The sequence below is a fragment of the Equus asinus genome, chromosome 7, assembly GCF_041296235.1.
Source record: "Equus asinus isolate D_3611 breed Donkey chromosome 7, EquAss-T2T_v2, whole genome shotgun sequence".
Lineage (NCBI taxonomy): Eukaryota > Metazoa > Chordata > Mammalia > Perissodactyla > Equidae > Equus > Equus asinus.
Window position 1 is genome coordinate 104782364 of NC_091796.1, and position 24763 is coordinate 104807126.

At 45.7% G+C, this 24763-nt stretch overlaps 1 protein-coding gene across 6 annotated transcripts in view; it reads left to right on the plus strand.

The window, feature by feature from the left end:
• EVL (Enah/Vasp-like) overlaps positions 1 to 24763 on the plus strand; it is a 160334-nt gene that overhangs the window by 18784 nt on the left and 116787 nt on the right. For 2 of the 6 annotated variants that reach the window (XM_070514309.1, XM_070514310.1), the window contains exon 1: positions 23804 to 23916. The exons of 2 other annotated variants lie outside the window; for them this stretch is intronic. In XM_070514309.1, the coding sequence (XP_070370410.1) occupies positions 23819 to 23916 (98 nt within the window). In that variant the 5' untranslated portion in view covers positions 23804 to 23818. Of the gene's footprint in view, positions 1 to 14723; positions 15010 to 23803; positions 23917 to 24763 lie in introns of those variants that run through there. 2 more of the 6 variants (XM_070514312.1, XM_044774311.2) reach the window with 2 other exon arrangements.

Sequence of the window (24763 nt, forward strand, 5' to 3'; positions counted from 1 at the left end):
TGGAGATGAGAGTAATGGAGATAGATTTGAAGTCAGTCGTTTGAGGAAGCGAGTGAAGAGAGCGCTGGGCTTGGATTCAGGGCAGAGAGGGTCTAGGCTTGGCTCTGCCTGAGCTCACTGGTGATACTGGTAAATCACTAACCTCCTCTCAGCCTCATCGTTACCCTCTGTTTGTGAAAGGAGGGGATTGACCTCAGTGATGTCTAAGAACCCTTCCGCTTTGGTAGTCTCTGGTTCTGTGCCTCTTTGACTCAGGAGAACAGACCTTTTTGGGGTGTGAAACATCCAAAATTAGGGCAGAACAAGTCACGCGGGGTCATAAACATAAATATCTCCTTTTCTTGGTTGTTTGTGTTAGGGAGAAGTGATCCTGATGTAGGCAAACTCCAAACTCTCCTCCCTGGTGTCAGCCTCTGGCCCTCCTCTTGATTAAGTAGGGTTGAAAGTGCAGCTTTACCTTCCTCTCTCCTCACCTTTCCCAAAGGAAAATACTACTTACAGTTCCCTTTCTCTCATCAAGCATGGTTTTTGGGAATGTGAAACTTGACTTTGATGGAGTTCACTTAACCTCTTGGATCCATCATTTGCCCTCTGCAAAATAGGGAGAGTAATGCCTGCTTGGCCTACCATGGCAGGTGATTCTTTGGCTGAAGAAAGCAATGCTTTCATGAGAGGTGCTTTTAAAGGATTCTATAAATGTTAGATATTATCAACATGCTACACGGTGGGACCATAGATGTGCCAGTTATGTAAGGGTGTCAGCTGGTGGCACCTCAGATCAGTTAGCACTTTCTCTTAAACAGTGAGAAGAAGCAGGAGTTGCTGTCTTTATCATTGGGAGAACAAAACGGAGATCACAGGCACCCAGCTCATGTGCTACCTCGCTCATCCTGTGCTGTGCAGTCAGAACAACGGGCTGAACCAGACCAGGGTTTCTTGGGAAGCAGTGAGTCAGTCAGATCGAGGTAAACTTTATTTCCAGGTAGACAGGGACTAGGCTCTTCTGGGAAAGCTCAGTAAATTGTTACTAATTAATAAAATCTGCATGTTTGTCAGAATTTAGAGGCTACCTAAGTTTAGTTTATTGGAGCCAAGAGGCTATAAAATAAACTGCCCCAAAAAATTCCCATAATAATCATAGTAAGTTTTCTTTTTTCTTTTCTCTTTTTTTTTTTTTTAAAGATTGGCCCTAAGCTAACATCTGATGCCAAACTTTTTTTTTTTTCCTTCTTCTTCTTCTTCCCAAAGCCCCCCAGTACATGATTGTATATTCTAGTTGCAGGTCATTCTGGTTCTGCTGTGTGGGATGCTGCCTCAGCATGGCTTGATGAGCAGTGCTAGGTCTGTGCCACGGATCCGAACCGGCAAAACCCCAGACCGCCGAAGGGGAGCGTGGGAACTTAACCACTCGGCCACAGGGCCGGCCCCTAAGTTTTCTTATTTATACTATACAACAAGCTTTTACCTAATTATCTGATCATCCCAAGAGGTAGGTGAGCATGATTCTCGTTTTCTAGGTGAGAAAACTGAGGCTCAGAGAAACAGCTCATCCACCGTCACACAGTTTGTCATGGGCAAACCTGGAACCGGGGGAAAGAACTCGTTTTTATTGAACTTCTCCTAAATGCAAACTGCTTTCATATTTACTATCTCATTTAATTCATATGATAGTCATATGAATTGGTACAGTCCCATTGTATGGATGAGGAAACTGGAGGTCAGGGGGGTTAAAAATAAATTGTTCAAGTTAACAGCTAGGAAGTTGCAGAGCTGATGTTTAAATCCAGCTGTGTTTGCCTCCAGAACTCAATACTGCTGCACTGTATTGCGTCTCAATTCATATGTTCCTCCATTCATGCAACAAATGTCTGTTACATGCCTCGCAGCGTTCCAGGCTGAGGAGCTGACTCTCCCCAGCTTAGCCTTTCTATTTCCCGTGGATCTCTAATTTGAGATATTGCCTATCACATTAATGCTATTGGAATAGAGAGTGTCGTCTTATTGTCCAATTGTCTGTATGCTGGGAAGGTATGTATAAAATTGTGTTATTGTTTTTATAAAAATCATACCCATTCATTATAAAAATTAAGCAACAGAGAAAAGTACAAAAAAATAAAGTGCAAATGACTAGAGATGTCAATCCCCTGGAGATAAGCAGTTGATAGCACTTTGGCTAGTATGCTTCCAGACATCTCTTTATGCACATAGATACACACACGCATAATAATAATGGAACAGCTGTGTTTACCAGGCTGTTCCACAGTGGCTCTGGGTTGAACAGCTTCACATGCATCATATCATTTGACTTTCACCAAAACCCTATGAGATAATAGTGTTACCCCATTTTACTCAGAAGGAAACTGATGTTTAGAACAGTGAAGTAATTTGCCCAAAGTCAAGTAATGGTGAGCTCTCTGAATCTAAAGACCAAGCTTGTAACTACTGTGCTATGTTGTATAAAATATATGTGGTTTGCCTAAATGAGAATACACTGTGTATACTTTTCTATAACTTACTTCTCTGTTTGATTTGTGGAGGTGTTTATTCAACAATAATTCATAAATTGTAATAATCCTCTAATATGTTTTTACTCAGTAATGGTAATGCCTCTGCAATCAGTGAAGGTCTGTGTTTATAATGACTCTTTGTAAATACTATACTTTATTTGACCAATCCCTTGTTGGTAGATATTTAGTTATTTCCAGTTTTTTGCTGTTTTGTCATACAGGAATAAACATCTTTGTGCCCTTTCTTTTGGTTTTAACTTGTTGTCTATAGTGGTTAAGGGTACAGACTCGAGTCAGGCAGCCTACGTCTGAGTATGATTAGCCGGCCACTTTTGGACTGTAATGTTGGGCAAATTATTTTCTCTCTCTGTTCCTCAGGTTCCTCATCTGTAAAATGGGAGAAATAATAGAACCTAACTCCGTGCCGCTGCCCCAGGATTCAGTTAACTGACCCCCGTAAAGTAGGTGGGGCAGTGGCTGGGACACAGTTGCTGCTCCGTGTCAGCCCCTCCCTGTGGGGTGGGGGGTGGTGGGGATAGGAGTTCACTTGAAGTGCCACGGATCACGTCTGGGGAGATGTCTGGGTCCCTCCAGCTTACGGTGAAGAGGGGAGCACCTTCAGAGGGTGACTCTCTTGCCCTGTGAGGCCATCGGCATAAAAGTTTCTGTTGTCTGGGATCAGCAAATGCACTCGGGGCAAAAAGGGGCTGCTGCGCTCATTTGCCTTTTTAGACTCTTTTTTTTCCCTCTTCCATTTTAGCCTAGAAATTCCTTACTGTCTTGACAGCAATTTGATGCCTTTAGAGGTGTTGTTTGTTTCTCAGCTGTTTTTCCTGGCTTTTGTGGTTATTTTCACTAGAAGGGTTCATCTCTAAAAGCTTATTCACCATTACTGGCAATGGGAAGTGGCTCTGACTCTCTCTTTAAATTTCAGTGCTGATCTGTAAGCTTTAGTCACATCGTGGCACTCCTGGAAGACGATAATACTTGTGTGGCACACTCAGGAATTGGATGTAGCTGCTTGTGGTGAGAGTGACTGGCTTCGGGGGCTGGGGCTCTGGCCTCACAGACAGCGGGGGCTCTGGATGCCAGCTCGCCTTGCCTAGTGGAGACACACCAACTGGGGAGCACAGCTTGAGTGGATGCAGTTGTGAAGAGAGCTAAAGCTCCAGCTAAAGGGACCAGATGCTTTCTAGAGAGAGACCGCAACACTGACAACTTTTCCTCTCTCTTCTGCCCTCCCAGTAGTACATATAGAGCTGTCTTTCTCCACCTCGGCACCATTGACATTTTGGGCCAGATAACTCTTTGTTGTAGGGGACTGCCTGCACACAGTAGGATGTTTAGCATCATCCCTGGCCTCTACCACCAGATGCCAGTAGCACTCCCCCCCCCCCCCCCGACATTATGACAGCTAAAATTATCTACAAGACAGTGCCGAATGTCCCCTGGGGGCAGAATCACCCCCCCGGCTGAGAATCGCTGGTGTTAGAGCAGTCAGTGGTTCTCGAACTTTGGCATGCATCAGAATCCCCTGGAGAGCTTATGAAAACACAGGTTGCTGGATTCCTCCCGAAGTCTCTAATTCAGTTAGTCTGGGGAGGGGGCTGAGAATTTTCAATATGACGAGCTCCCAGGTGATGCTGATTTGGCTGGTGGACGACCCTACTTTTTTTTAGATTGGCCCTGAGCTAACATCTGCTGCCAGTCTTTTTTTTTCCCTTCTTCTTCTCCTCTCCAAAGCCCCCCAGTACACAGTTGTATATTCTAGTTGTCGGTCCTTCTGGCTCTGCTATGTGGGACACCACCTCATTGTGGCCTGATGAGCAGTGCTAGGTCAGTGCCCAGGACCTGAACCAGCAAAACCCCAGGCCACCAAAGCTGAGTGCGTGAACTTAACCACTCGACCACAGGGCCGGCCCCTACAGGACCCTTCTTTTGAGAGCCACTGGTGTAAAGGAAAAGCACTTAAATTAGAAATCAGGAGACTTCAGTTCCAATTCGATCTCTGAGTGTGGTGTGACCCTTGGCAAGGTGCTATGTTTTCTCTTTCTGTGGTCAAAATGAGCAGATTGGACTGACATTTTTGTTAGGTCACTTACCACGTTAATGAAATCTGTGAAACCCTTCAAAATCCATATTCTTCTGATGTAAAACAGTGATTCTCCAGGTTTGGCTCATTCAATGTCTGTGTCCTTTTGCGCTCTTTTCTCTTTCCTTCTTTTATTCAGTATTTCCTATGGGGTCCAAGTAAGGTACTGTCAGAGGAGAGTTGAATGGTTTGAGAATGAGCCTTAGAAGATAATCAAGTCCTCGTTTTTTTCGTGTTAGCAAGAATATGTCTTTAAACAGAGAACTGCAGTTCCGATTTAGTCAACTACCTAATAAATCCTAGCTCAGCAGTAGCAATCCATGGGAGGGTCTCAGTCAGTGTGTCCTCATCCCTGTTGATTTAAACACCGGGTTCTAGGCTGGGTGTCGGAGCTTTCTGTAGGAAGGAATATAAACACCATTGCAAGACTCATGCAAATGGACCTCTTGGAAACTAAGAAGCAGTGCTATTTTGGATGAGGAAAAACACCACCTTGTACATTTTAGTGGAAAATCAGAAATAGAGAAAGCCTGATTAACATAAATAAAATGTGAGAAAGAAAAGCTAGCTTCTTGAGAGAACAAAATACATTTATCTAAAGCAAGACTCCTCAAATTACAAGTCTCTTAGGGATGTCTCTGTGCAGTTTCTTTATCATTATCTCTGCCTGCCTTCTAACTCCTTCTCCAGTCAGAACATGTGTTAAATGGCTCTCCTTTTTCGTGCTTGTAGATTAGGAAGGGGTGGCATGGTCAGGATTGGTGCCTCGACACCAGACCTTCGGTACTCAAAACATAGGAACGCTACTGTCTTTGAGGCAGCCTGGGTGCCTTCAGACCTGTGTGCTTTGATTTTAGGTGTGCATACTTATACCCTTCCTTTGCTTCTCTGCCTTCAGAATAAGATACCCTCATCCCTGCCCTGCCAGCTGGAAATTCCCACAGTCTTCATTCATTTGGTCTCTACTGTGGTCTGAATGTCTGTGTCCCCCCAAAATTCACATGTTGGAATCCTGACTCCCTATGTGTTGGTGTTAGGAGGTGGGGCCGTTGGGAGGTGGTTAGGTTACGTGGGTGGAACCCTCATGAATGGGATTAGTGCTCTTATAAAAGAGACCCCACAGAGCTCCCTAGTCCTTTCCACCATGTGAGGTTACGATGAGAAGTCTGTGACCTGGAAGAAAGCCCTCTCCTGACCATGCTGGTACCCTGATCTCAGACTTCCAGCCTCCAGAACTGTTAGAAATAACTGTTTATAAGCCACCTAGTCTGTGGTATGTTAGTATACGATGGCCTGAACAGACTAAGACAGTCTCCATTTCTGAAGGGTCCCACTGGACCAGTCCCCAGAAATTCCCTTCCTCGCTTAGCTTCTTGAAAGACATTTAACATGCCAAAGCCTTTGGAATCCATTCATTCTTTCAGTTCTGTGGAACATTTAATTAGTTAATTTGTTTGTTTATTCATTCCAATTCCCTAGCCTCTGGGGAAAATACAGATATGAACAAGACATTTTCTGGTTCATTAGGTTTCTTTGACTTCATATTATTGTGCCGGTTAGTGTGGGTTGGGTTTATGTGGGTCGTTGTAGTGGGTTTGGTTTGTGACTTCCAAGCACTGTTCTATTGGAAAGAAAAGGATGATGGGAGTGGGTTTGTGAAGCTAGGGAGTTAGAGTTAATCATGGTAACTGCCTCAGAATAGCCAGAGCCTAGGGGAAGGGCTCTGTGAATCAGCACCTATGAATCAGATGTTCTTTTTTCATCTTTAAGAGACCCACAAGTGTGATAGTGACAATTCAGAGAAGCACTGAAGGCTGGAAATTCTGGAAAACAGGGCCCCCAAATTTCAGGATGATTTGACCTAAGAAGACTAAGCAGTAATTTAGAATAGACTTCAAGCATTTGAAGATTTCACAAATTAAGAGGATGTAAATGAGGCAGAAGCAAAAATGGACCAGATAGGAAAGAACTCCCTATCAGCCAGTGCACCAGAACGGATAATGAGCTATACTTAGGTATTTTAAGGATATTTGAGGAAAATTATCTAAAACTGGGAAAAATGGCAGAATGATTATTGAGTGTCCTTTCAGTGTCAGTCAAGAGCATTGTCTAGCAAGCCCATCTAAGGGATGTCTGACATTCTTGGAGAAGACTGACTTTTATAAAGTTAGATGTTAACCTGTGGAAAATTGCTAAGTTACAAACGACTTTTGTCCAGTAGAGATCTAAATGATTTCTGTTAAGTAGAAAAAATAACTTCAACGGTTATGTTTTAGTTGCTCTGGACATTGACCAGTTTTGTACCTAACTTTCTGCAAGGTTATTACAGCATTCTTTTTTTCCACTGTCTCTGTATTTGTATGTTTCTTGTATTACCGTTGAACCAGCTTTGCTGTCCTAATGGTCCCCTCATTAATGAGCTAAATCAGTCCTTGACACATACATACTGTGTATTTGTATGAGGGTTGTGTTTTTAGCTTTTTGAAAATTATACTTTGTCAGAACTGAGTACATATTGAGGGGCATCTTAGGTGGCTTACCCGGGAGTGGGGTTTGACTATTGACTTCCAAGTTGTTCAGCCCTGAATTCCCACAGTTATAAGTGTTTATCTAAATTCTTTTGGTCACTTGGATGGTAAGTTGCCTTTATGGATCATCTCATTATATGGTCTGGATGACTGTTTAAAACTCCTGCCTTGTTAAGATCTCAGATGGCACAGAGTGGAAAAGTATCATTTCTTTTGTGGTTAATAATAGTACTATTATTTATTTATACAGCACTTATAGTTTATAAAACACTGGCACACCTACTGTTGTATTTGATCCTCTTGATTTTTTTGTTCGGGAGCAGGACAGGAATTATTACCCACATTCTGTGAGTAAGCTGAGACTCTGACAGGTAAAGTGACTTGCCAGAGGGCACTCAGCTGGTAAGGAGTGGAGCTAGGACCACTGCCCAGCTGTTCTCACTCCAAGCTCGTGGGCAACCGCATGACGGAACCAGGATTCAAGAGGATCTTGATAAGAATAGTGAGTTGAAGTGGGAAAAAACCTGAATGCTAACAGAGTAATCCCGTGCCGCAGGTTCAGACACCTTGCATATTGATTTATCATTCCTGCCTCTCATTTTAGCTTTTTGAGTTTATGTGGTCTGTTCCTAATTGTTGGCAAGGCCTGACCTGTCTGTGAATCTTCTTTCACCTCCCTCTCCTCAGGGATAGAGCGTGCTGGACACACAGCAGGTGCCCGGTCAATATTTCTGGATTGAAGATAGGAATTTGTTTTACGTGCTTTTATCTTCTTGATTCTTCTCTATTCCTAGTAGGACTTTCTTGGCAAATTTCTATCTGGGTGACATTGGAGCAGCTGCACTTGCTCATTCAAAAGGATAATCTGCCCTTTTATTTGATGCTTTCACCGGAAAGCGGACTGATGACTTAATCCAATTTCGTCTTTTTATGAAATCTGTCTAGATCTACAAACCGCTGATTCGTTAACTCAGCAGATATTTATTGAATAAATCTGGGTGCCAGGCCCTGGGACAGAACAGTAAGGATGAGGCAAGAGCCTTCCTGTCGTGGAGGTTACACTTCCTTTGGCTCCTGGTCCTGCTGGTTCATAGTATTTCTGTTGAAATATTTTCAGTCTTTGCTCTGCTTCATTAGTAATCTCATGAAACAACTGAGTTATGAGAAAGACTCTCTCTACAACATGCCTAAAAACCATCAACTTCTCTCCATTGGCTGCTGCTATCCAAGTCCACACCCAGCATCCCTTACCTGGCCTGCAGCAGCAGCTTCTCCCCACTTCCGTTTTTCTTCTAAAGAATGAAAATCAGGTCATGTTACTCCCTTGCCTCAAACTCTCCAGTGGCTTCCCTGGCTAGTAAAGCACTGCTTTCCTCTTGGTCTTCATCTCCCTCCCCTCTCATCCTTACTTCCCCATTTCAGCCACACGGTACCGCTGTATGAGAGACAAGTGCCAGGGTGTCTCCTCCCACTTTGGGCCTTTCTACCAACTCTTTCCTCTGCCTGCAGTGATCTTGCCCTGATATTTGCACACCTGTCCCTACTTGTCATTCAAATCTCAGCTTAAGTACCACTACCTGTGAGGGGCCTCTTCTCAGTAGCCCCCAGTCACTCTGGTACATTGCCTTGTTTTATCATCTTTTCTTATTCTTTCATTTTTCTGACTCCCTTCATTAGAACGTGACCACCGTGCCTCTGGGGGCTTTAGCTTACTCACTTCTCTCTGCAGCACCTAGAATAGGGTCTAACACATAGCAGCTTTCAGGTGTTTGTTGAGTGAATGCAAGGATAATTTTCAGTAAGCTGGTACAGATATTTAGAGAGTGCTTATTTGGTGAGAGAGATTGAGACAGACAGGAATGCAAAAGTAATACCAATAAACTCCTACTTTTGAGTAGTGGTAGACTGAAAAATGTATTGTAAATGTGTTGCTTTATGGTAGAATTTTTTGGGGGTAGCTTTTAGTTTAAATAGAATTCCCAAAATGGAGGTAAGGAATGGCTTTATTTAAAACTTTTGTTTTAAAGTTAAATGTCACTGTAGAAGTTCAGTTGAATTATGTAATTTGGGGGAAAGAATTGGTTCAAAATGTAGGACTCACACATTTCCTTTTGATTCAAGATGTGGATTTTTTTGTTTGTTTTAAAATTTTTGGAAAGGTTAATTCAGCTGGAATAAAAGTGCATTCAGTGAATTCAAAAGTTTCTGACCAAAGACCTTACTATATGCCTAAGAGTGTGCTGTGCCTTATGAAGCCTTAGAAAGGACTAAAAACAAGCCCACTGCTAGTGCGCTACCCACAACTTCAAAATGGAATTTGGGATGGTGGTCCACAGTTATGAGGGGTTTCTCTCGAAGCTGTGATTGCATGGCGAGCGTGTTGTTTTTACTTAGAGTGTATGTGTATTTCTGATGGGGGTTATGAGGAGCTCAACTCCTCGGGTCTCCTCTTGCCAGCCCCCCTCAGTCCCTGTCCGCAGCGACTCTCGTCTAGTCAGAGGCCTAATAAGGCATGTAACGGACAAAGGTGACTCCTCAGTACAAGATGATATATGAGATTTTTGAAAGCAGCTATTGATTATCATAGGAATTCCAGAGTTTTAGAGATGACTGCAGGCTGGTTTTGGTCAGGAGGGGAACTCCGTGGGATTTTGAAACATGTGGGATAATATTAGCTACAATTGATTGTGATTGATGTGTGCCTGGCATTTCATGTCTGCAGTATCCCTACAGAGGTGCTATCGTCCCATTTTAAGATTAGGAGACTGAGGCTTAGATGGGTAAGCATTTGCCCAAGGCTTCTCAGGTGGGTAGTAGAACTGGATTCAAAACCGTGCGTTCCTTAACTGTTGTGAGAAAAGGCAGAAGGCACTGTGGACACGCATGAGTAAGCGTGCGGGGTCAGTGAGGAGACCACCCTGGGTCCGGGTTGGCGAGTGTGGGAGGTGTATGGAGGAGCTTTATGCCATGCTGGGTTGCTGAGACTTCATTCTGCAGACAGTGAAAAGGACCTGTGGGTTTGTAAACGAAGGTGCTAGGGCAGGTGACTGTGTGGGAAGGGAGTAGGACAGGCAGGGAGGTCAGGCAGAGGGGAAGAGAGTCTTAATTAGGGTGCTGGAGGGCAGACTAAAGAACTGGGCCCCAGAGGACGCTCTCGGCTGCGTCTTGTTGCCACTCAGCCCCCTGCTCATTGGAAAAATCCGCGACTGGGCCATGAGAAAAGAATCATATTTTTAGTCATGACCATAACTGATTTCCATTTATGTCTCCTATTTGGTCTCCACACAGCACAGCAGTGAATATGCGCGTCCATAAATGTCAGAAGAACATTCCTGTTTCCTTGATTGGAACTTTAGACTTGATTCTGTAGCACATTCATCATGGCTGTGTGCCTACAACCAAAAAAAGTAGGAGAGGAAACCTTGGTTGTGAGGCCTCAAACCCAAGGACATCAGGGCCTTAAACTCACAGATTGTCAGTCTTCAAAGGAACTGTGATGAGGATTCAGTACCAACAAATCATAAGTTCACTTTCTTGGGAAATTGTTTCATGTGGAAAGACATGTTGCTTGCAAAACTAAGGTACATGTTAAGCTAAGGACACTGGTTTCAAATATTCTTCTCATTTAGCTTTCCCAAATTGTCAGGGGCCTGGGGACACCTCTTGTTAGTGATCGTGTTCTTATTCAGTATCTCCACATTTGTTTCTCTGGAGAAGCCTCGGGCAGCTTCATGTCCAGTAACTGCAGTAGGACAGTGTTCTGTCATGACAGCAGGCCCAGTCAGGAGGCTGCTGTTCTTAGGATGAGACTCGAGAGGACGTGAGTCCAGATTAAGTAGGCTGAGTGTGATGGTGTGTAGCTCAGAGAGCCCCTCCAGATGTCAGCTCTGTTGGGCTGCCGGGTCATTTAGGCCAGGTGTTTGCACCTGGGCCTGTCCCTGGTGCAGGGAGGGGATGGCCTAGCAGCAGGGACTCCTGGGCTCTTTCACTCCTTCTTCAACCAGAGCCGTCTACTTTCAGCAGTTTTATGTTGCATGTAAGTGATATAGAAAAGAAACAAAAGGCTAAAAAATTAATATCTCACTATTCCTTCATGTTTCAAAAGGAACGTAAGTCCTGGAGTAGGAACATGTTTTGTGTGAGCCTTGAGTCATTGGTAGATGACCTGGGATGACTTTTTTTGAACATTGTGTGGTCACAGAAGGGCCATTCAGGAGAGGAGTGGAGCAGTCAGGAGCCACAGACCCTCACTTGTGTCCTTACTCCTGCCACTTTGGTGTTATCATTTCTCAAGTGGTCAAGTGGGAGTTCCCAGCCTTTGAAGCAGACTGCATTCCCTGTCTGGTCCCAAGGCCGTGACAGCTCAGGTCTCTACCCCTTACTTCCTGGGACACCTGAGGCTCTGTCAGCCCTTTGTGGTCTCTTGCCTGGCCATGAACTCTGGGGATTAGCCAGGGCCAGCTGGATGAAAGAAGCCCAGAGTGTCGCTGTGTCCCAGCCCCGTCTCTGGCCTCAGGCTGCCTGACGGTCTGTGGGATAAGTCCTCCTCTAGAGGCAGCCTGAGTCAGTTGGTATTGGGCCACCAAGAGGGCACAGGGGTTAAAACGTTGGCGTTAAACTGTTCCAATCAAGAAAACTGGCATTAAACAGTCGGAGGCATTGCTCTGCCACTTAATAGCAAGAGGACCTTGGGCAAGTTACTTAACGACTTTGGCCTCTTTTTTTTTTACGAGTAATTTGGAGAATCTCATAAAGTTATGTCTAAAGTATACTTGGTGCCTGGAGATTTTTCACCATTTCTATCAACTCTGCTTTCTACCAGAACCTATGAATTGCCCTGAAAGATTTAACCAGCTCTCCAAGAGGAGATTCTTGAGTCACTTGTGGAAAATAGACACTAAGTCCAGAGGTTCTCCGTCCCACTGGGCCTCTTGTCACACTGGACCTGCCTGGTGGCCAGGGTAAAGCACGTCAGGCCAGTTCCCAGCATGCCAAATGGCTAGGAGTTAAGACCTCTGCTGCTCTCTCCATACCTTGCAACGAGTGCCAGGAATGTAGGTTTTGACCTTTGGACCATCCAACAAATCCGTCAAGTAATTATGGAGTGTCTATTTCCTAGTCCTGTCCTTGACGCTGGCAAGGACTGGTAATGGGATGCTCTGGGATCTCCCTTCCCTCGAGAAGCTTGCATCTGCTTAAAACCAACTGCCCCTACCCTATCCATCTATGACTATAACTAGGTAGTAAAAACAGCATATAATTGTATTTGTTGTGAGCGAGTTGTTCTTCCTAAGGCTTGGGTAATCTCTACCATTTTTTTTTTTAACTTAGGATTTAGGACAGTGATTTTATACATACATCCATACATATTATGTATGTGTGTTTGCATGCATGTGGGTGTGCACGCACACACACACACACCCACACCCACACCCCTTGTCCTGAGAATCGCAGGACAGAACTATCTGGCCCCGCTTCCCCCCCCAAAAAAAATTGAGCTACGAATGAACAGGCAGAACACTTAAGTGAGGAGAGTGGCCTCACCATAAAGAAGAGCCATCCAGCCGTCAGTGCTGTCACTGGAGACCACCTTGTGAAGTAATAAAGATGATGAAGAGTGTTTCTATAACTTTATATACTTGATCCACGGGTCCTACCTTGTTGGGTCCCCACAACTGTCCTGTTTGAGAGAGGCATGGGCAGAGTGAGCATTATTCCAGTTTTACATAAGGGAATCCAGGCCTCAGAGAACCTAAATAGCTTGCCAGTGATCACAGAGTTGGTAAGTGACAGATCTGAGACCTAAATTCGGGTTATTTAGTGACTGTGACTCGCCCATGTTTTCTGTTGTATCACGATTCTGCCAAGAAGCTGCTGTCACTGGAGGGTCTCAGGCAGAGACTTGTCAGGAATATTGTGGGAGGCATTCTGGATCAGCTTGGTTGATGATTGCTCTATGGTTTGAGGGACCACAGGACTCCTCAGACTATCTTCCTCACTAATCAGTCTGCCTCTGGTGGCTGTTATCACTTCGTTTCTTTGAGTCAAGCTCTGGACTCTCACTTCTTTTCAAGGTAGAGATAACGTATAAAGAGGGGTGCATCCATCCCAGGGCATCTTCGCGTGAGCACGAGAACTAGATCGCTTTTCTCTCTGATGGAAAGCGGAGGCAGAAGGCAGTTCATTCAGCAAGCCTTTATTGAATAACTCCACTTTGTCAAGCTCTGTTACCACACACTGGGAATACAGAAATTAAGCTCACACAGACCCTGCCCTTGAGGGCCTCATAAATGTGTGGGGCAGGCAGAATGCTATAATGCGGTACAGTTGGCAGCAGAGAGAGCCGCTGGGTATCCTGGGGATAGTTCAGGCTCCTGGGGACAGAGCAGCCGAGGGAACAGTGTGGGCCACATAAAGGGTGTAGGTCATGTAGAGAGCAAGGAGTAATCTGGGCCAGTTAGGCTATGGACCAAAGAAAGGAGGTCCTGGCATATTTTGGGGACTGAGAATGGGTGAATTTTTGGGTTTGTGAATGGGAGAAAGAGTTGGAGAAATAGGGGTTTGTATACTGGGCTGAGACATTTTTTCTTAATCCTGTGGGCACTGAGGAACTACTGCAGGGTTACAATAAGGGGACATCAAAATCAGATCTAGAAAAATGGCTCTGGCAGATTTTTAGAGAAAGGATAGAACAAGAAAGACCAGGTACTAATACAGGAAACTCAGTGAGAAATGTTGAAGGCTTGAGCCAAGGCGTGGGCCTGGGGGTAGGGAAAGGGTCAGATTCAAAGAAACCTTTTTGAGGTAGAATCAGAATTAGTGACTGCTTATATTTGTGGTGTGAGGGAGAGGAAAGTCAAGAGAGACTCACAGGTTTTTATTGGAGATCTGTCTCTCTTATTTTATAAAGATTTGCAGTCCACATGCTGAAGATTCTCCTTAATGGCAGCTTTCAGAGTACAGCCTCAGTTTTTTTGCCAGATCTTGCCAGCTTGGGCTTTACAAACTAGTAAACATTTCTCTTTTATTGGCTGACATCTCGTTTCCTTTTTCTTAACTTCTGTTCTGAAATTATTATGGCCATTTTTGTACTTCAAGGAATTGATAAGAGCCTGGTACATATTAGACAATAAATGAATAATCAAATCAATGAGATACTCATCACGGTTGACCTACAGGGTCGTGTTGTTAGTGGTCAAGTAGTGGGCATAAAATGTGACTTCTGTGATTCTAAAGCAGCTTATGCATTTGTGCTAAAATAATGTGTGGTAGTGAAAGGGTAAAATACAGAATTCTGAAGAATTTTCAGTAAAATGTAGCCCGGTATCACTCTACACTATGTTCATTGACCACGCTGGTCCTACCTGATCATTATAGCAGCAACAGCCACAGGAAGGTAAGGCATTTGGGTAGATCGCAGTGGAACAGGTTGCATTCTCATTCCTGTAAGCTTTTGCCCCCCACCCCCAACCTGCGCAATTCGGGGATGAGGAGGTGGATGTGTTAGGTGATTTACCCAGGATCCCAGGCATGCCCAGGGTTCGACTTATTTCTTTGGACTAATCCAGCTCCCAGCCTGGAGCCTAAGCATACACTGCATTAATCAGACTTGCTGGAATGATCACATGGTTTTCTAGCTGCCTCCCCTGTTAGCTGCCGCTTGTCAGCAGCTGGCGGAGCTGGAGGCTGCAGGCCCCTGTCTGCAGAAAGCCTTTTACTTCAGAATATTGGGGTGGGGGGGGGTGTGTGGAAACCCCGCCTCCTTTTTCTGCACTTTGCACCATCTGACTGACTAAATGGTTGTCCTCCAAACCAAAAAGGCTACCAGACAATCTAAGGCAATTGTCTTTGACTAGGTCATGTTTGCATTTGAAGAATTCAGGTATGTTCTGGGTTTCCTACATCAGTCTGCTGCTGGGTTTTTGTTCTCGCTGGGTTTTTGCTGTGTAATGACAGCTTAGGCTCTGGCTGGTTCTCGCAAAAAAAGGATTCTTCTCTGCATTTGGTGGGGTTTTCTCCCGGCCGTGGGGTGGGAGGTGCAGAGGTGCTGCAGGTCTAGGGTGTTTACTGCATGCACGAGTGCAGCGTGGGTAATTGATTTGATGTGTGTGAATTCGCCGAGAACCCCACCTTGTGCCTCATTTGCGCTGCTGTTGCTGGTGTAAGTTCTGAATACAGAATAGCAACTGTTTATCCAGAATGAGTCTCTTGCTATCTTTTGTTTTTCTTCCTTTGTCAAACTCATGGAGCCTGCTGCTCTTTTAAAAAATGCTAATTCTAGCAGTGAAGGTGAAAAATTCTGCAAGTCTGTCTGCTGAGCTGAGGTTTGCTTTTGGCTCTGATTTTCCTCATTGTTAATAGTGATCTCATGGCTGGGCAGTTTTCTGGGAAGTGCCCTAATAATGTTTTGTTAACGGGGTCCTTCTTTGCTTTTGTAAGCTTTTCAGCTGCTGTAATTATTAATGCTCCAAATTAGAGTCTTTTGTGAATCTTATTGCTTCTCTTTCCTCCATCTCTTCTCCGGGAATCTGTCTGTGGGTATGAATGTGGGAGGGGATGTTCCGGCAGAGATAGTTTCTAAGAAATGAAAATAAAGGAGGTGGAATGGAGGGTCATCTGATCATTCTTGAGCCTATTTCTACCTCTCTGGAATGTAGGGAAGAAAGTATAAATATGTGTGTGTCTGTTTCTAACCTCTGATGGGTTCTCATGTCTCAAATGGAATTTCTGTGTATTTTAGAACTGAGCATAAATACTATATTGATGGGCGAAGAAGTGATTGTGTGGGAACCTCTTTATGCCTTTTTCGTTCCCTCCAAATGTTGCTGCAATAGACATTAAAATGATACTAGAATGACCACCTTTCGTTATGTGTAAGAGGAGGCTAGAGACCTTTCAATCAAAATCAAGAGGGTAGATGAGAGGATCATCAGATTTCCACAAAGAAAGCAGAGCTACAAAGGGTGTCCCCCGCCTGTTCTGTAAACTTGGGGCTTTGCATCCAGGAAGTTATCCTTTGTTTAAGAGCATGTCTCTGCATTATTTCTAACGGATTGAACTTGTGAAGAGGACATTCTTTCCATGTGGCAACATGCTCTGATGACATGGGGCCTGTGCCCTTACACAGTGACCAGAATTTATTATTTTATGATAGTTCTGTTAGATAAATAACAAGAATTTATTTAATTCTTGACATGTTACAATAGATAGATCCTCAGGGAATGAATCGGGAGTCCTTGGTTCTAGTCCTAGTTTCAAAACTAGCTATTCTGATCCTTGTGAGAGTTGTAGAAGAGTTTTGTAAATTGTAGCAAGTAGTATAATCATGAGGTTCGTATTTTATTTTTAGCATTTATTCTGGATGGAGGCAGCCTTAGCTACCACCTTGAACAGAGCTTGGAGCCTTTCACTGCCTTTTCTATTAGAGAAAAGGGATGTGTGTCCACAAACCCCTTCCCATTGTGGTGGACTCCTAGCCCAGAGTCAGGAGCTGGGTCTGTGACATGGGAGGGGGTCATAGTAAAGGCCACTACACTGCTGCACCAAGAAAGTAGAGCCATCTGTGGAAAGTAGATCAGAAAGGAGAGGTCCCCCACCCCTGCTTCAAGCTTCTGCCTAAGCTTGCCCTGAAGAGCTTTGCTGGGTATGATTGCATTTTGTGGCTGCAGTATAGACTGACTGCTTTCTTCTACTTTTTTTTTCTCTCTTTTTTTGAGGAAGATTAGCCCTGAGCTAACAATCTGCCGCCAATCCTCCTCTTTTTGCTGAGGAAGACTGGCCCTGAGCTAACATCTGTGCCCATCCTCCTCTACTTTATATGTGGGACGCCTACCACAGCATGGCTTGCTGAGTGGTGCCATGTCTGCACCCGGGATCCAAACTGGCAAACCCTGGGCTGCCAAAGCAGAACGTGCAAACTTAACTGCTGTGCCACCGGGCCAGCCCCATGGCTTTCTTCTTTAGGCTTTGTGTGTGGGGACCAGGTGATCACAGTGGAGCAGCGCAGGCAGTATAGTTTTTAGCATAGGTCAAGGTGGCTCTCAAGCTGTATCAGGCCACAGAATCACCTGGAATCAGAATCAGGAAAATGAAAATTCAGAAACCTGGGCCCTACTCCCAGAGGTCCATATCCAGAGAATCTGCATTTCTGAGAAGGTCCCAGGGGATTCTGATGCTGCAGGTCTGTGGACCAGACTTTGAGAACCATTGGCTTAGGAAAAGCAGACAGATTGACGTTGAGGTGGATAGTCTGAGGCAAAAGCAAGGTTCAGGTGCAGGTAGGAAAGAAGTCAGGAACCAGAAACAGCAGGTCAAGTTCAGGCAGGTGGACCAGAGCAGGGCCTGCCCACAGGGAGGTTAAACTATGACTAAGTCAGTCACCACAGCCCTCCTCCTGGGGGCTCTTAGAGTAGTGCAAAGCAGGACTAGGACGAGAGTGGGAGGCTTGTTTTATAACCCTGGTTCTGCCATGTGGTACCTTTGTGGACTTGACAAGTCTCTTGATCTTTGTAGTCTCAGTTTTCTCAGCTGAAACATGGGGATAGTAATTCTTACCAAGAAAATCTTTAATGCTGCTAGAATTAAATGAGATGACGTGAACTTACTTTACAAATTAAAGTACTCTTTCTACATAATATAAAGGAAGGAGAGGACCCTGGGGTGACTCCATCAGCTTATCCACACGTGTTTATAGGCCTCCCGTGTGGATACACACACGGCAGAGAGCACAAGGGCCACATTCATTTGAAAAAGGCAGTCTGATTTTGACAGGAACACGTGTACATGCTGTTCTTGGACTATGAGTTCCTTGAGAGCTTTCATGAATCCTTTGTTTTTAACTTTGTTTCCTTCGTACCTAAAAGTGCTTGACACACAGTAAGACCTTAGTAGGCGGTTGATGCAATTTGACACAGTTCATTTTCATGAAGATTTAACAATGAAGGACAAGCAAGCAAGCTATCTGGCTAGCCCGGTGCAGGCCTGATTTGGTGCCATGGTGCCCACTGAGTGTGCTAGTTCAGAAGAGCACGTGGGAAAGCTGACAGCTGACCTGAGAAAAATGTGAAGTGTCCTCGGCACACCCCAGTTGCAGGAGTGCCAGAGAACTGCGATGGCATTGCATGAGAACTCTCTGTAGATGATCTCACTCTAGAACGTGCTGGTGGTTATGATGATGGCCTGGGGCCTGGTGCCCAAGCCCAGAGATTTGCAAAATCCCCAGAGCCTGAGAGCTTGGAGCAGCCTTTTCCAGCTGGTTCAGGGATCTCTGCCTGCTCTTGGCTACAAGACTGTGTTGTTCTGATACCGGGCATCTGTCCTAGCTGGCTGTGGTGGTAGACACACTTCACTTGTGGTTTTGCCTTTTTGACAAACACTTCTTAGATGAGACGTATACAGAGCTAAGAGTTTAAGTAAACGTTCACCTGTTCTGCACACCGTGGAGCCTGGCCTCCGAGCGCTGCTGGAGGCAGCTTGGTGGGGTACTGTGTAGTTTCCTTCGCCTCTAGACCCCGAGCAGTGACTGCATTCCCTTACCATCCCCAGAATAAAGTTTTAAATGTGGGTTTTTGCTCCATAATCCCTCAAGTGTGAATGGAACTCAAGTCAAAAATCACTGTGTCTCGGGATTCCTGCTACTTATTCTGATTTATTTCTAGAAGGAATGTAGTATACCAACTCCAAGATTTAAAATCCGTGGTTGGAATGTGTCGGTCACGTGAAAGTGGGAAGTTACTGCTTTGAATCTGTTTTGTTTTATTTTATTTTTCTTTTAAACAAAACGTTATCATGGAAAGATTGGGCTCAAACTCCAACTATCTCTTGCTTTATTAATTCATATTTATATCTGGTCCTGGGAAATGTTATAACTTGTTTTGCCCTTTCACTGGAATATTGAAATGTGTTAAAATGAGTGGTATTGGGGAAGACCTGAAGTTCACAAGCCAGGAGAGCCCACCTAAATGTCAAGAGCCCAGGCCAGCTTAGTCCCTCTTGTTCCCAGGGTGCTGTAATCCCTTGAAGAAACAGATGTTTAGGGACCATGACTGTCGCGCTGTGGTGAGAAAATCAGTCTCCGGTCTGTAGCACATGGAGGCAGGGCTGGGCAGGGAGGGCAGGCCCAGGTCTCACTCGCTGAGCACCTGCCGGGTACCAGACACTGCTGGTTGCTTTGCCTGTGGTAACTTTAACCCACGTAACATCTTATAAATAAAAACAGAGGCTCCGGGAGACAGACAACCCAAAACGTATACCTCCAACCCAGACCTTTCCCCGAACTCTGGGCCCATATATCCAACTGCTTGCTTGACGTCCCTATCTGGAAATCCAACAGGCATCTCAAACTTAGCGTGCCTAACACCGTTCTCTTGTTCATTCCTCAGCTGTTCCTTCTACAGTCTTCCACAGCCCGGCAAATGGCAGCTCTTCCTTCTGGTTGCTCTGTCAGCGACTCCTTTCTTTCTCTTGTGCTCCTTCTCTCGTCCATTGAGAGAAGTCCTGGCAGCTCTACCTCAAACTATTCCCAGAGGCCAACCACTTCTCACCATCTCCAGTGCTGCCAGCCCAGTCCAGGCTGCCCCCGTCTTGTACCCTCATCACCACAGTAGCCTTGTAACTGGCCTCAAAGCTGCCTGCCAGCCTGCCCTGTTCCTCTATTCTCACTTCTTCAGCTGTTTTTCTTTTTAAAATATAAAATCAAATCACATCACTCCTGTGTTCAGACCTTCCAATGGCTTCCCATCTCACTGAGAGCCAGAGCCCACGCTCTGGCCGTGGCTCGCTGGGCCCACTCAGCCTGGCCCTGTCACCGCCCAGATTCCGTCTCCAACAGCGTCCCCCTACTTTGCACCACTCCAGCCACACTGGCCACGTGCTATTCTTGAGCATGCCGGACGCTCTCCCTCTTTTGAGCTCTGCCTCCCAGATGGCCACGTGGCTTGCTCCCTCATTTCTTCAGGTCTTGGCTCAGCCGTGCCCTGACCTCCTTTTTTAATATACCCCTCCCCACACTGGGCACTCCCTTTCCCACTTAGTCTGCTTTCTTTTTTCACCAGATCAGATATCACCGTGTACGTACTGTAGATTTTAACTTTGTATTTGTTTATTGTCTCCCTCCAGCGGAATGTAAGTGCCACAAGGGTCAGTTTTTTAATCTGTTTTTTTTTTCTCTGCTGTATCCCTAGTGCCTTACACATAGTAGGTATCTAATAAATATTTGTTAAATGAATGAATAAAATGAGAACAGAGGCTCAGAGAAGTTAAGTAATTTGCCTGAAGTCACTCAGCAGTTAAAGGGGTCCAGTTAATTTCAGTCCAGTCCATCTTTCCCAGATACTCTGTGCCTGTAGTGCCATCCTGTGAATTGACCTTATGTCTTCTAGCCAGCACAACCTGTCTGAGTCTGTCCTCTGGGCCCAGAGCCTCTTGTAGTGCTTGGCACTTGGCACACCTCCATGTCTGTGGGAATCATGGAGAACAGAAGGGGAGTAGAAGATGTCCCCACCTAGGGTAGAATGGACTGACCCTCCTGCGAAGTCCCACGGCTCTGACGTCCCGTCTCTGTGTAGGACTTACTGCAGTGCGATTGTTTAACACGTGGTTTCTGTCGTGTCTTCTGCCCTACTAAAGTGTGAGCTCTTTGAGGTCAGCTCCGGGAGCACACTTAGTCATCTTATATCACTGCCAACCACCAGCACAGTGGTAGCTCAGGAGGGATGATTAAATGTTTACCATACTGATACTGTAGCTGTTGAAGTAATTTGAATTCAATAAGTCACAGCCCCTAACTGAGGAGTTTATGAGCACTCTACCCTTGAGCCCCCAGGGCCTATGAGAATGCACACCGTGTGCGTCTTAAAGGTGATGGTAGGAGCCCCTGGTTGGTGGAAGTGGGCGGAGGATGGAGAACTGAGGGAGAGAAAAACAGCAGGAGGCGGGGAAGGACACGCGAATTTCATTGACTTGACAGTTCCGCCAGTGTTTGTCTGACTAGCCACAAGCAAAATGTCATTTTTGGAAACAAGTAATTTAGCCGTTAAGATAGCAAAGCAGATATATTAAAAATACCAATCTATCCTCCGTTATTAACTAAGTGTTACAGTTATGGTTGAGTTCCACGCAGAGAGGCAGCGTGGTGGACCTGCAGCCCAGAGACTTGGCTTCAGTTCCTACGATGTGAGCTTGAAAGGTGTGGCCTTCGTTAAGTCAGTGTTTCTCCAGGCCTCAGCTGCTTCGCTTAGAGGAAAAGGGCTGCTTTGAGGATAACGTGTAGGAAAGAGGTGTATAAATTATAAAATTTTGCTGTAATGTTTGTACTTTATGTTTTGGAATCACTGGAAAGCTTTAGTCAGTTATTATTTAACCAGTTCAGGTGCTACTTTCTAAAACAGTTCTGGCTTTCATTCCCCATTCCTCTTTCCTTAGCATAGTAATAGTCTCTTATGTTAAAAGCAACAAAACTAAGAGAGAAGAATTTAACTAGACTTATTACCTAGAAGAATGAGTCCTGGGACGGGATACCAGCTTGGAGCTGTATGACTCTTGCCAGCTACTTAGGATAGTTGCAAAAGTATCTTCAACTGTGTAGGTTCTGAAAACTCTGTGTATGTCTTGAACGTCTAAATGTAAGCCACAGGAGAAAATGCAAATAGGTGTAATCCTTAGTTCTGCCTTCAGGAATTTGTTGTCCTCCTAAGGTACTGAACCAACACCAAAGTGTGAGGTGGGGTAGCCAAAGACAAAGCGAGCCCACGTCTAGGTGGATCGATTCCCCAGGGATTCAGATAGGGCGCTGTAGGCCAGGAGGAGGACGTGGTTTCGCCACACGCAGGGGGCGGCCTCTCTTGGGGTGGCCTGAGGAGCGGAGGGTTTGGGTGCGTGGACACGTGTGCCGGGCGAGTCCGGAGCTGAGGCATGGGAGCAGGGCCACAGCGTGCTCTCAGCCAGGCCTTGTCTGGCCAAACCTGAGGAGAGGAGACTTCAGGTGATTCTCCGGTTTGTCTTTTCCTTCTGACTGGTGACCCCTCTCTGCCCTGAGGTTCGCTACTGTGCAGAGGTAAACGCTTCACCTCGAGGGAGTCATGGGAAGTAGTATTCATGGGAAACTGCTAGAGGCTCTGCAGTGCTGGCACCTTTGATTTTCCACTCGTGTTGTTAACTGCAGCAAGCTGCTTAGGCTCTTCGTGCTTTAGTTTCCCTGTTACTACCTCCCTCCCAGAGTTACTGTGTTGATTAAATGAGATTACTTATGTAAAGCATCTAGCACGGTGCCTGGCGCTTAGTAGATACTCAGTAAATTAATTCCTTTAATTTCACTTAAGCAGCGAAGCATTTAATTAGACCCTCATCCTGGATTAGAAACTGCATAGGAGCCAGGAAATAGGCCTGACACACTCTAAGAATGGAGCCCCTTGACCTCCCCGTCTCACCAAGTGTTCAGACTCAGAACGCTAGAAATCAGTCCTTGGAAGATAATCCTGTTTACGCCTGAAACGTTGATGATGTAATGAACCAACATGACGTGACTCATCACCTGGGAGCTTAGGGCTTGGCTTGCTCGACATGGGCATTCACTCCTCTGAGAGGTTAGTTAAGTTCCTTGCAGTTGGTCCGCTGGGCCTTGGAGTGCTTTCTGTCTGAAGCACAGCCGGAGCCCACCGCCGAGTGTCGACGTTTTCCCCGGTGCCTCCATTCGTAGACCACAGCCCACTCTTCGTTATTCTGCGTTCCTCTGTGCCATACCGCTTTATTTCCAGAGCTCTTGAACTAATATGGACTGCACTGGACAGGTACCACGTGTGAGGTCTCTTCCGTCAGGGGGACGGAGTGAATTACCAGCGAGGACTCAGTGGTGAGCACCCTTCCAGCAGGAAGGAGCTCTTGTAGATATGATGGGATGCATTCTGCGGTGGTTCTGTTGGACGTCAGGAGGTGCTGCTGAAGAGCTTCAACTTCGGGGTCCTGTGCAATGGTTCTCACCTGGGAGAGCCCATCAGTGTCTAAACACAGGTGCCCAGGCTGTTCCTCACACCTACTAAGTCCAGATATTCAGGGGTGGGACCCAGGCTTGTGCATTTTTTAAGGCTCCACTGATGATTGTGAGGCATACCCCCAGTTAGAGTTTGTGGGGAGAACCTGAGCTTGAGAACCTGGAAACCCTAGTTTTAATGATACCTGTTACTTTAGATAAGTCACTTAACTTCACTGGGACTTGGTTTGTCCACCTAGAAAAGTAGAAATAATATTTTATTTACAGAGATGTGATTCAGAGAGAATGAGGTGATGGCCACGTGGGAACCTTGGAAAGTCAAGAGCCCTGGATGCTGAAAGGTGCTGTTACATGTGCTTCTGAGTTCAGCTGGCACCTCCTAAGTCAGACTGAATCCAGATGTGTTAAATGGGTGGCTTGTACAGGCTACAACATTTGGTCCGGAACTGAACCCGTGCTGGCTCGTGGTCTTTCTTGGGTTTGCTAACTGCACAGCTGGTCACTTGGCTGTCAGGGGTTTGTTTTGTACTCGTTTACAAGTGAGAGGAGTTGTTTTCACTCCAGTCAGCCAGTTCTGAGCCTGCCAAATGCCAGGATTCATCTCGCTGTGCATTCTTTGAGATCAGCCTGTCCTCCACCTTCATCAGCACAGGAGCTGGAAGGGAGAAGAGAGCCCGTGTTCCCATGTGGAGGCCCTGGAGAAAACATGCAAACTTGGACCTCCTCCATCTTTCAAGATCGCCTCTTGGCCACTGGTGCAGGCTGCGCTCAGGGGACGCCAGGGAGAAAACCAAGAGCAGGAAGGTGGGCATCCCCTCCAGGGCTCCCTCCTGGCTGTCCAGAAGTTGTGTTCTGTTCTTCATTTTTCACTGTACGTGGTAGATCAGAAGCTGTGTGTTAAGTCAAGGTAGAGCCTTCTTGACGGAGATGGGTAAAACTCTGTGGTTGGATGTACTTTTATGAGCAGGACATCAAACAAAATTCTGTGATTTAAAGAAGTGTTTGTACCCTGGTGATGAAATTCCTTTTCTTGGAGAGAGGATGCTTTCATAGTCAAACGAACCTTGGAGCACTTCCAAGGCCAGAGTGAAGACAGTGTCCTTTTATTATCTCCCGCTCATTGAAGAGTGAGGGAAGCAGAGATTCCTGAGGTAGAAGAAGGTAGACACATTTTGCTGCTGTTGGTAAAATTTTTTGTTTTCCTGGTCTTGGTTGGGACGTTCGTAATAACCAGATTCTGGTGTGAACAAAGTGCAGATCAGCTCGTGCCTGCCCTGACTGGAACCGGAATTCCGCCTGCCTCAGAGAAAGCTGGGAAGTGGGAGGGGTGGGCCCTGGGACTTGGGGGTCGCTCCTTTACGGGTTTGTAATGGAGCTCCGTCCGTTGCCACTCCGGCTCCTTATCGTCTTCTGCCAGTGAGGCCCTCCGTGGCCTGACCGCACGCTCTCTCTTGCAGCTCAGTGGCCAGGAATCTTCCCTCTGCTCCAAAACGTTGATTTAGTGACAGATCTGCACATACTGCTTTGCTTCCTCATCTCTAAACCTTGTTTTCGCCCCATGAAACCCTTCAGAACCCAGCACTGTGCACACTTCCCTCAGGAAACCTTTTCTGACCTATAGCCCACTTAAATTTCTCTTTTTTTCTGAACT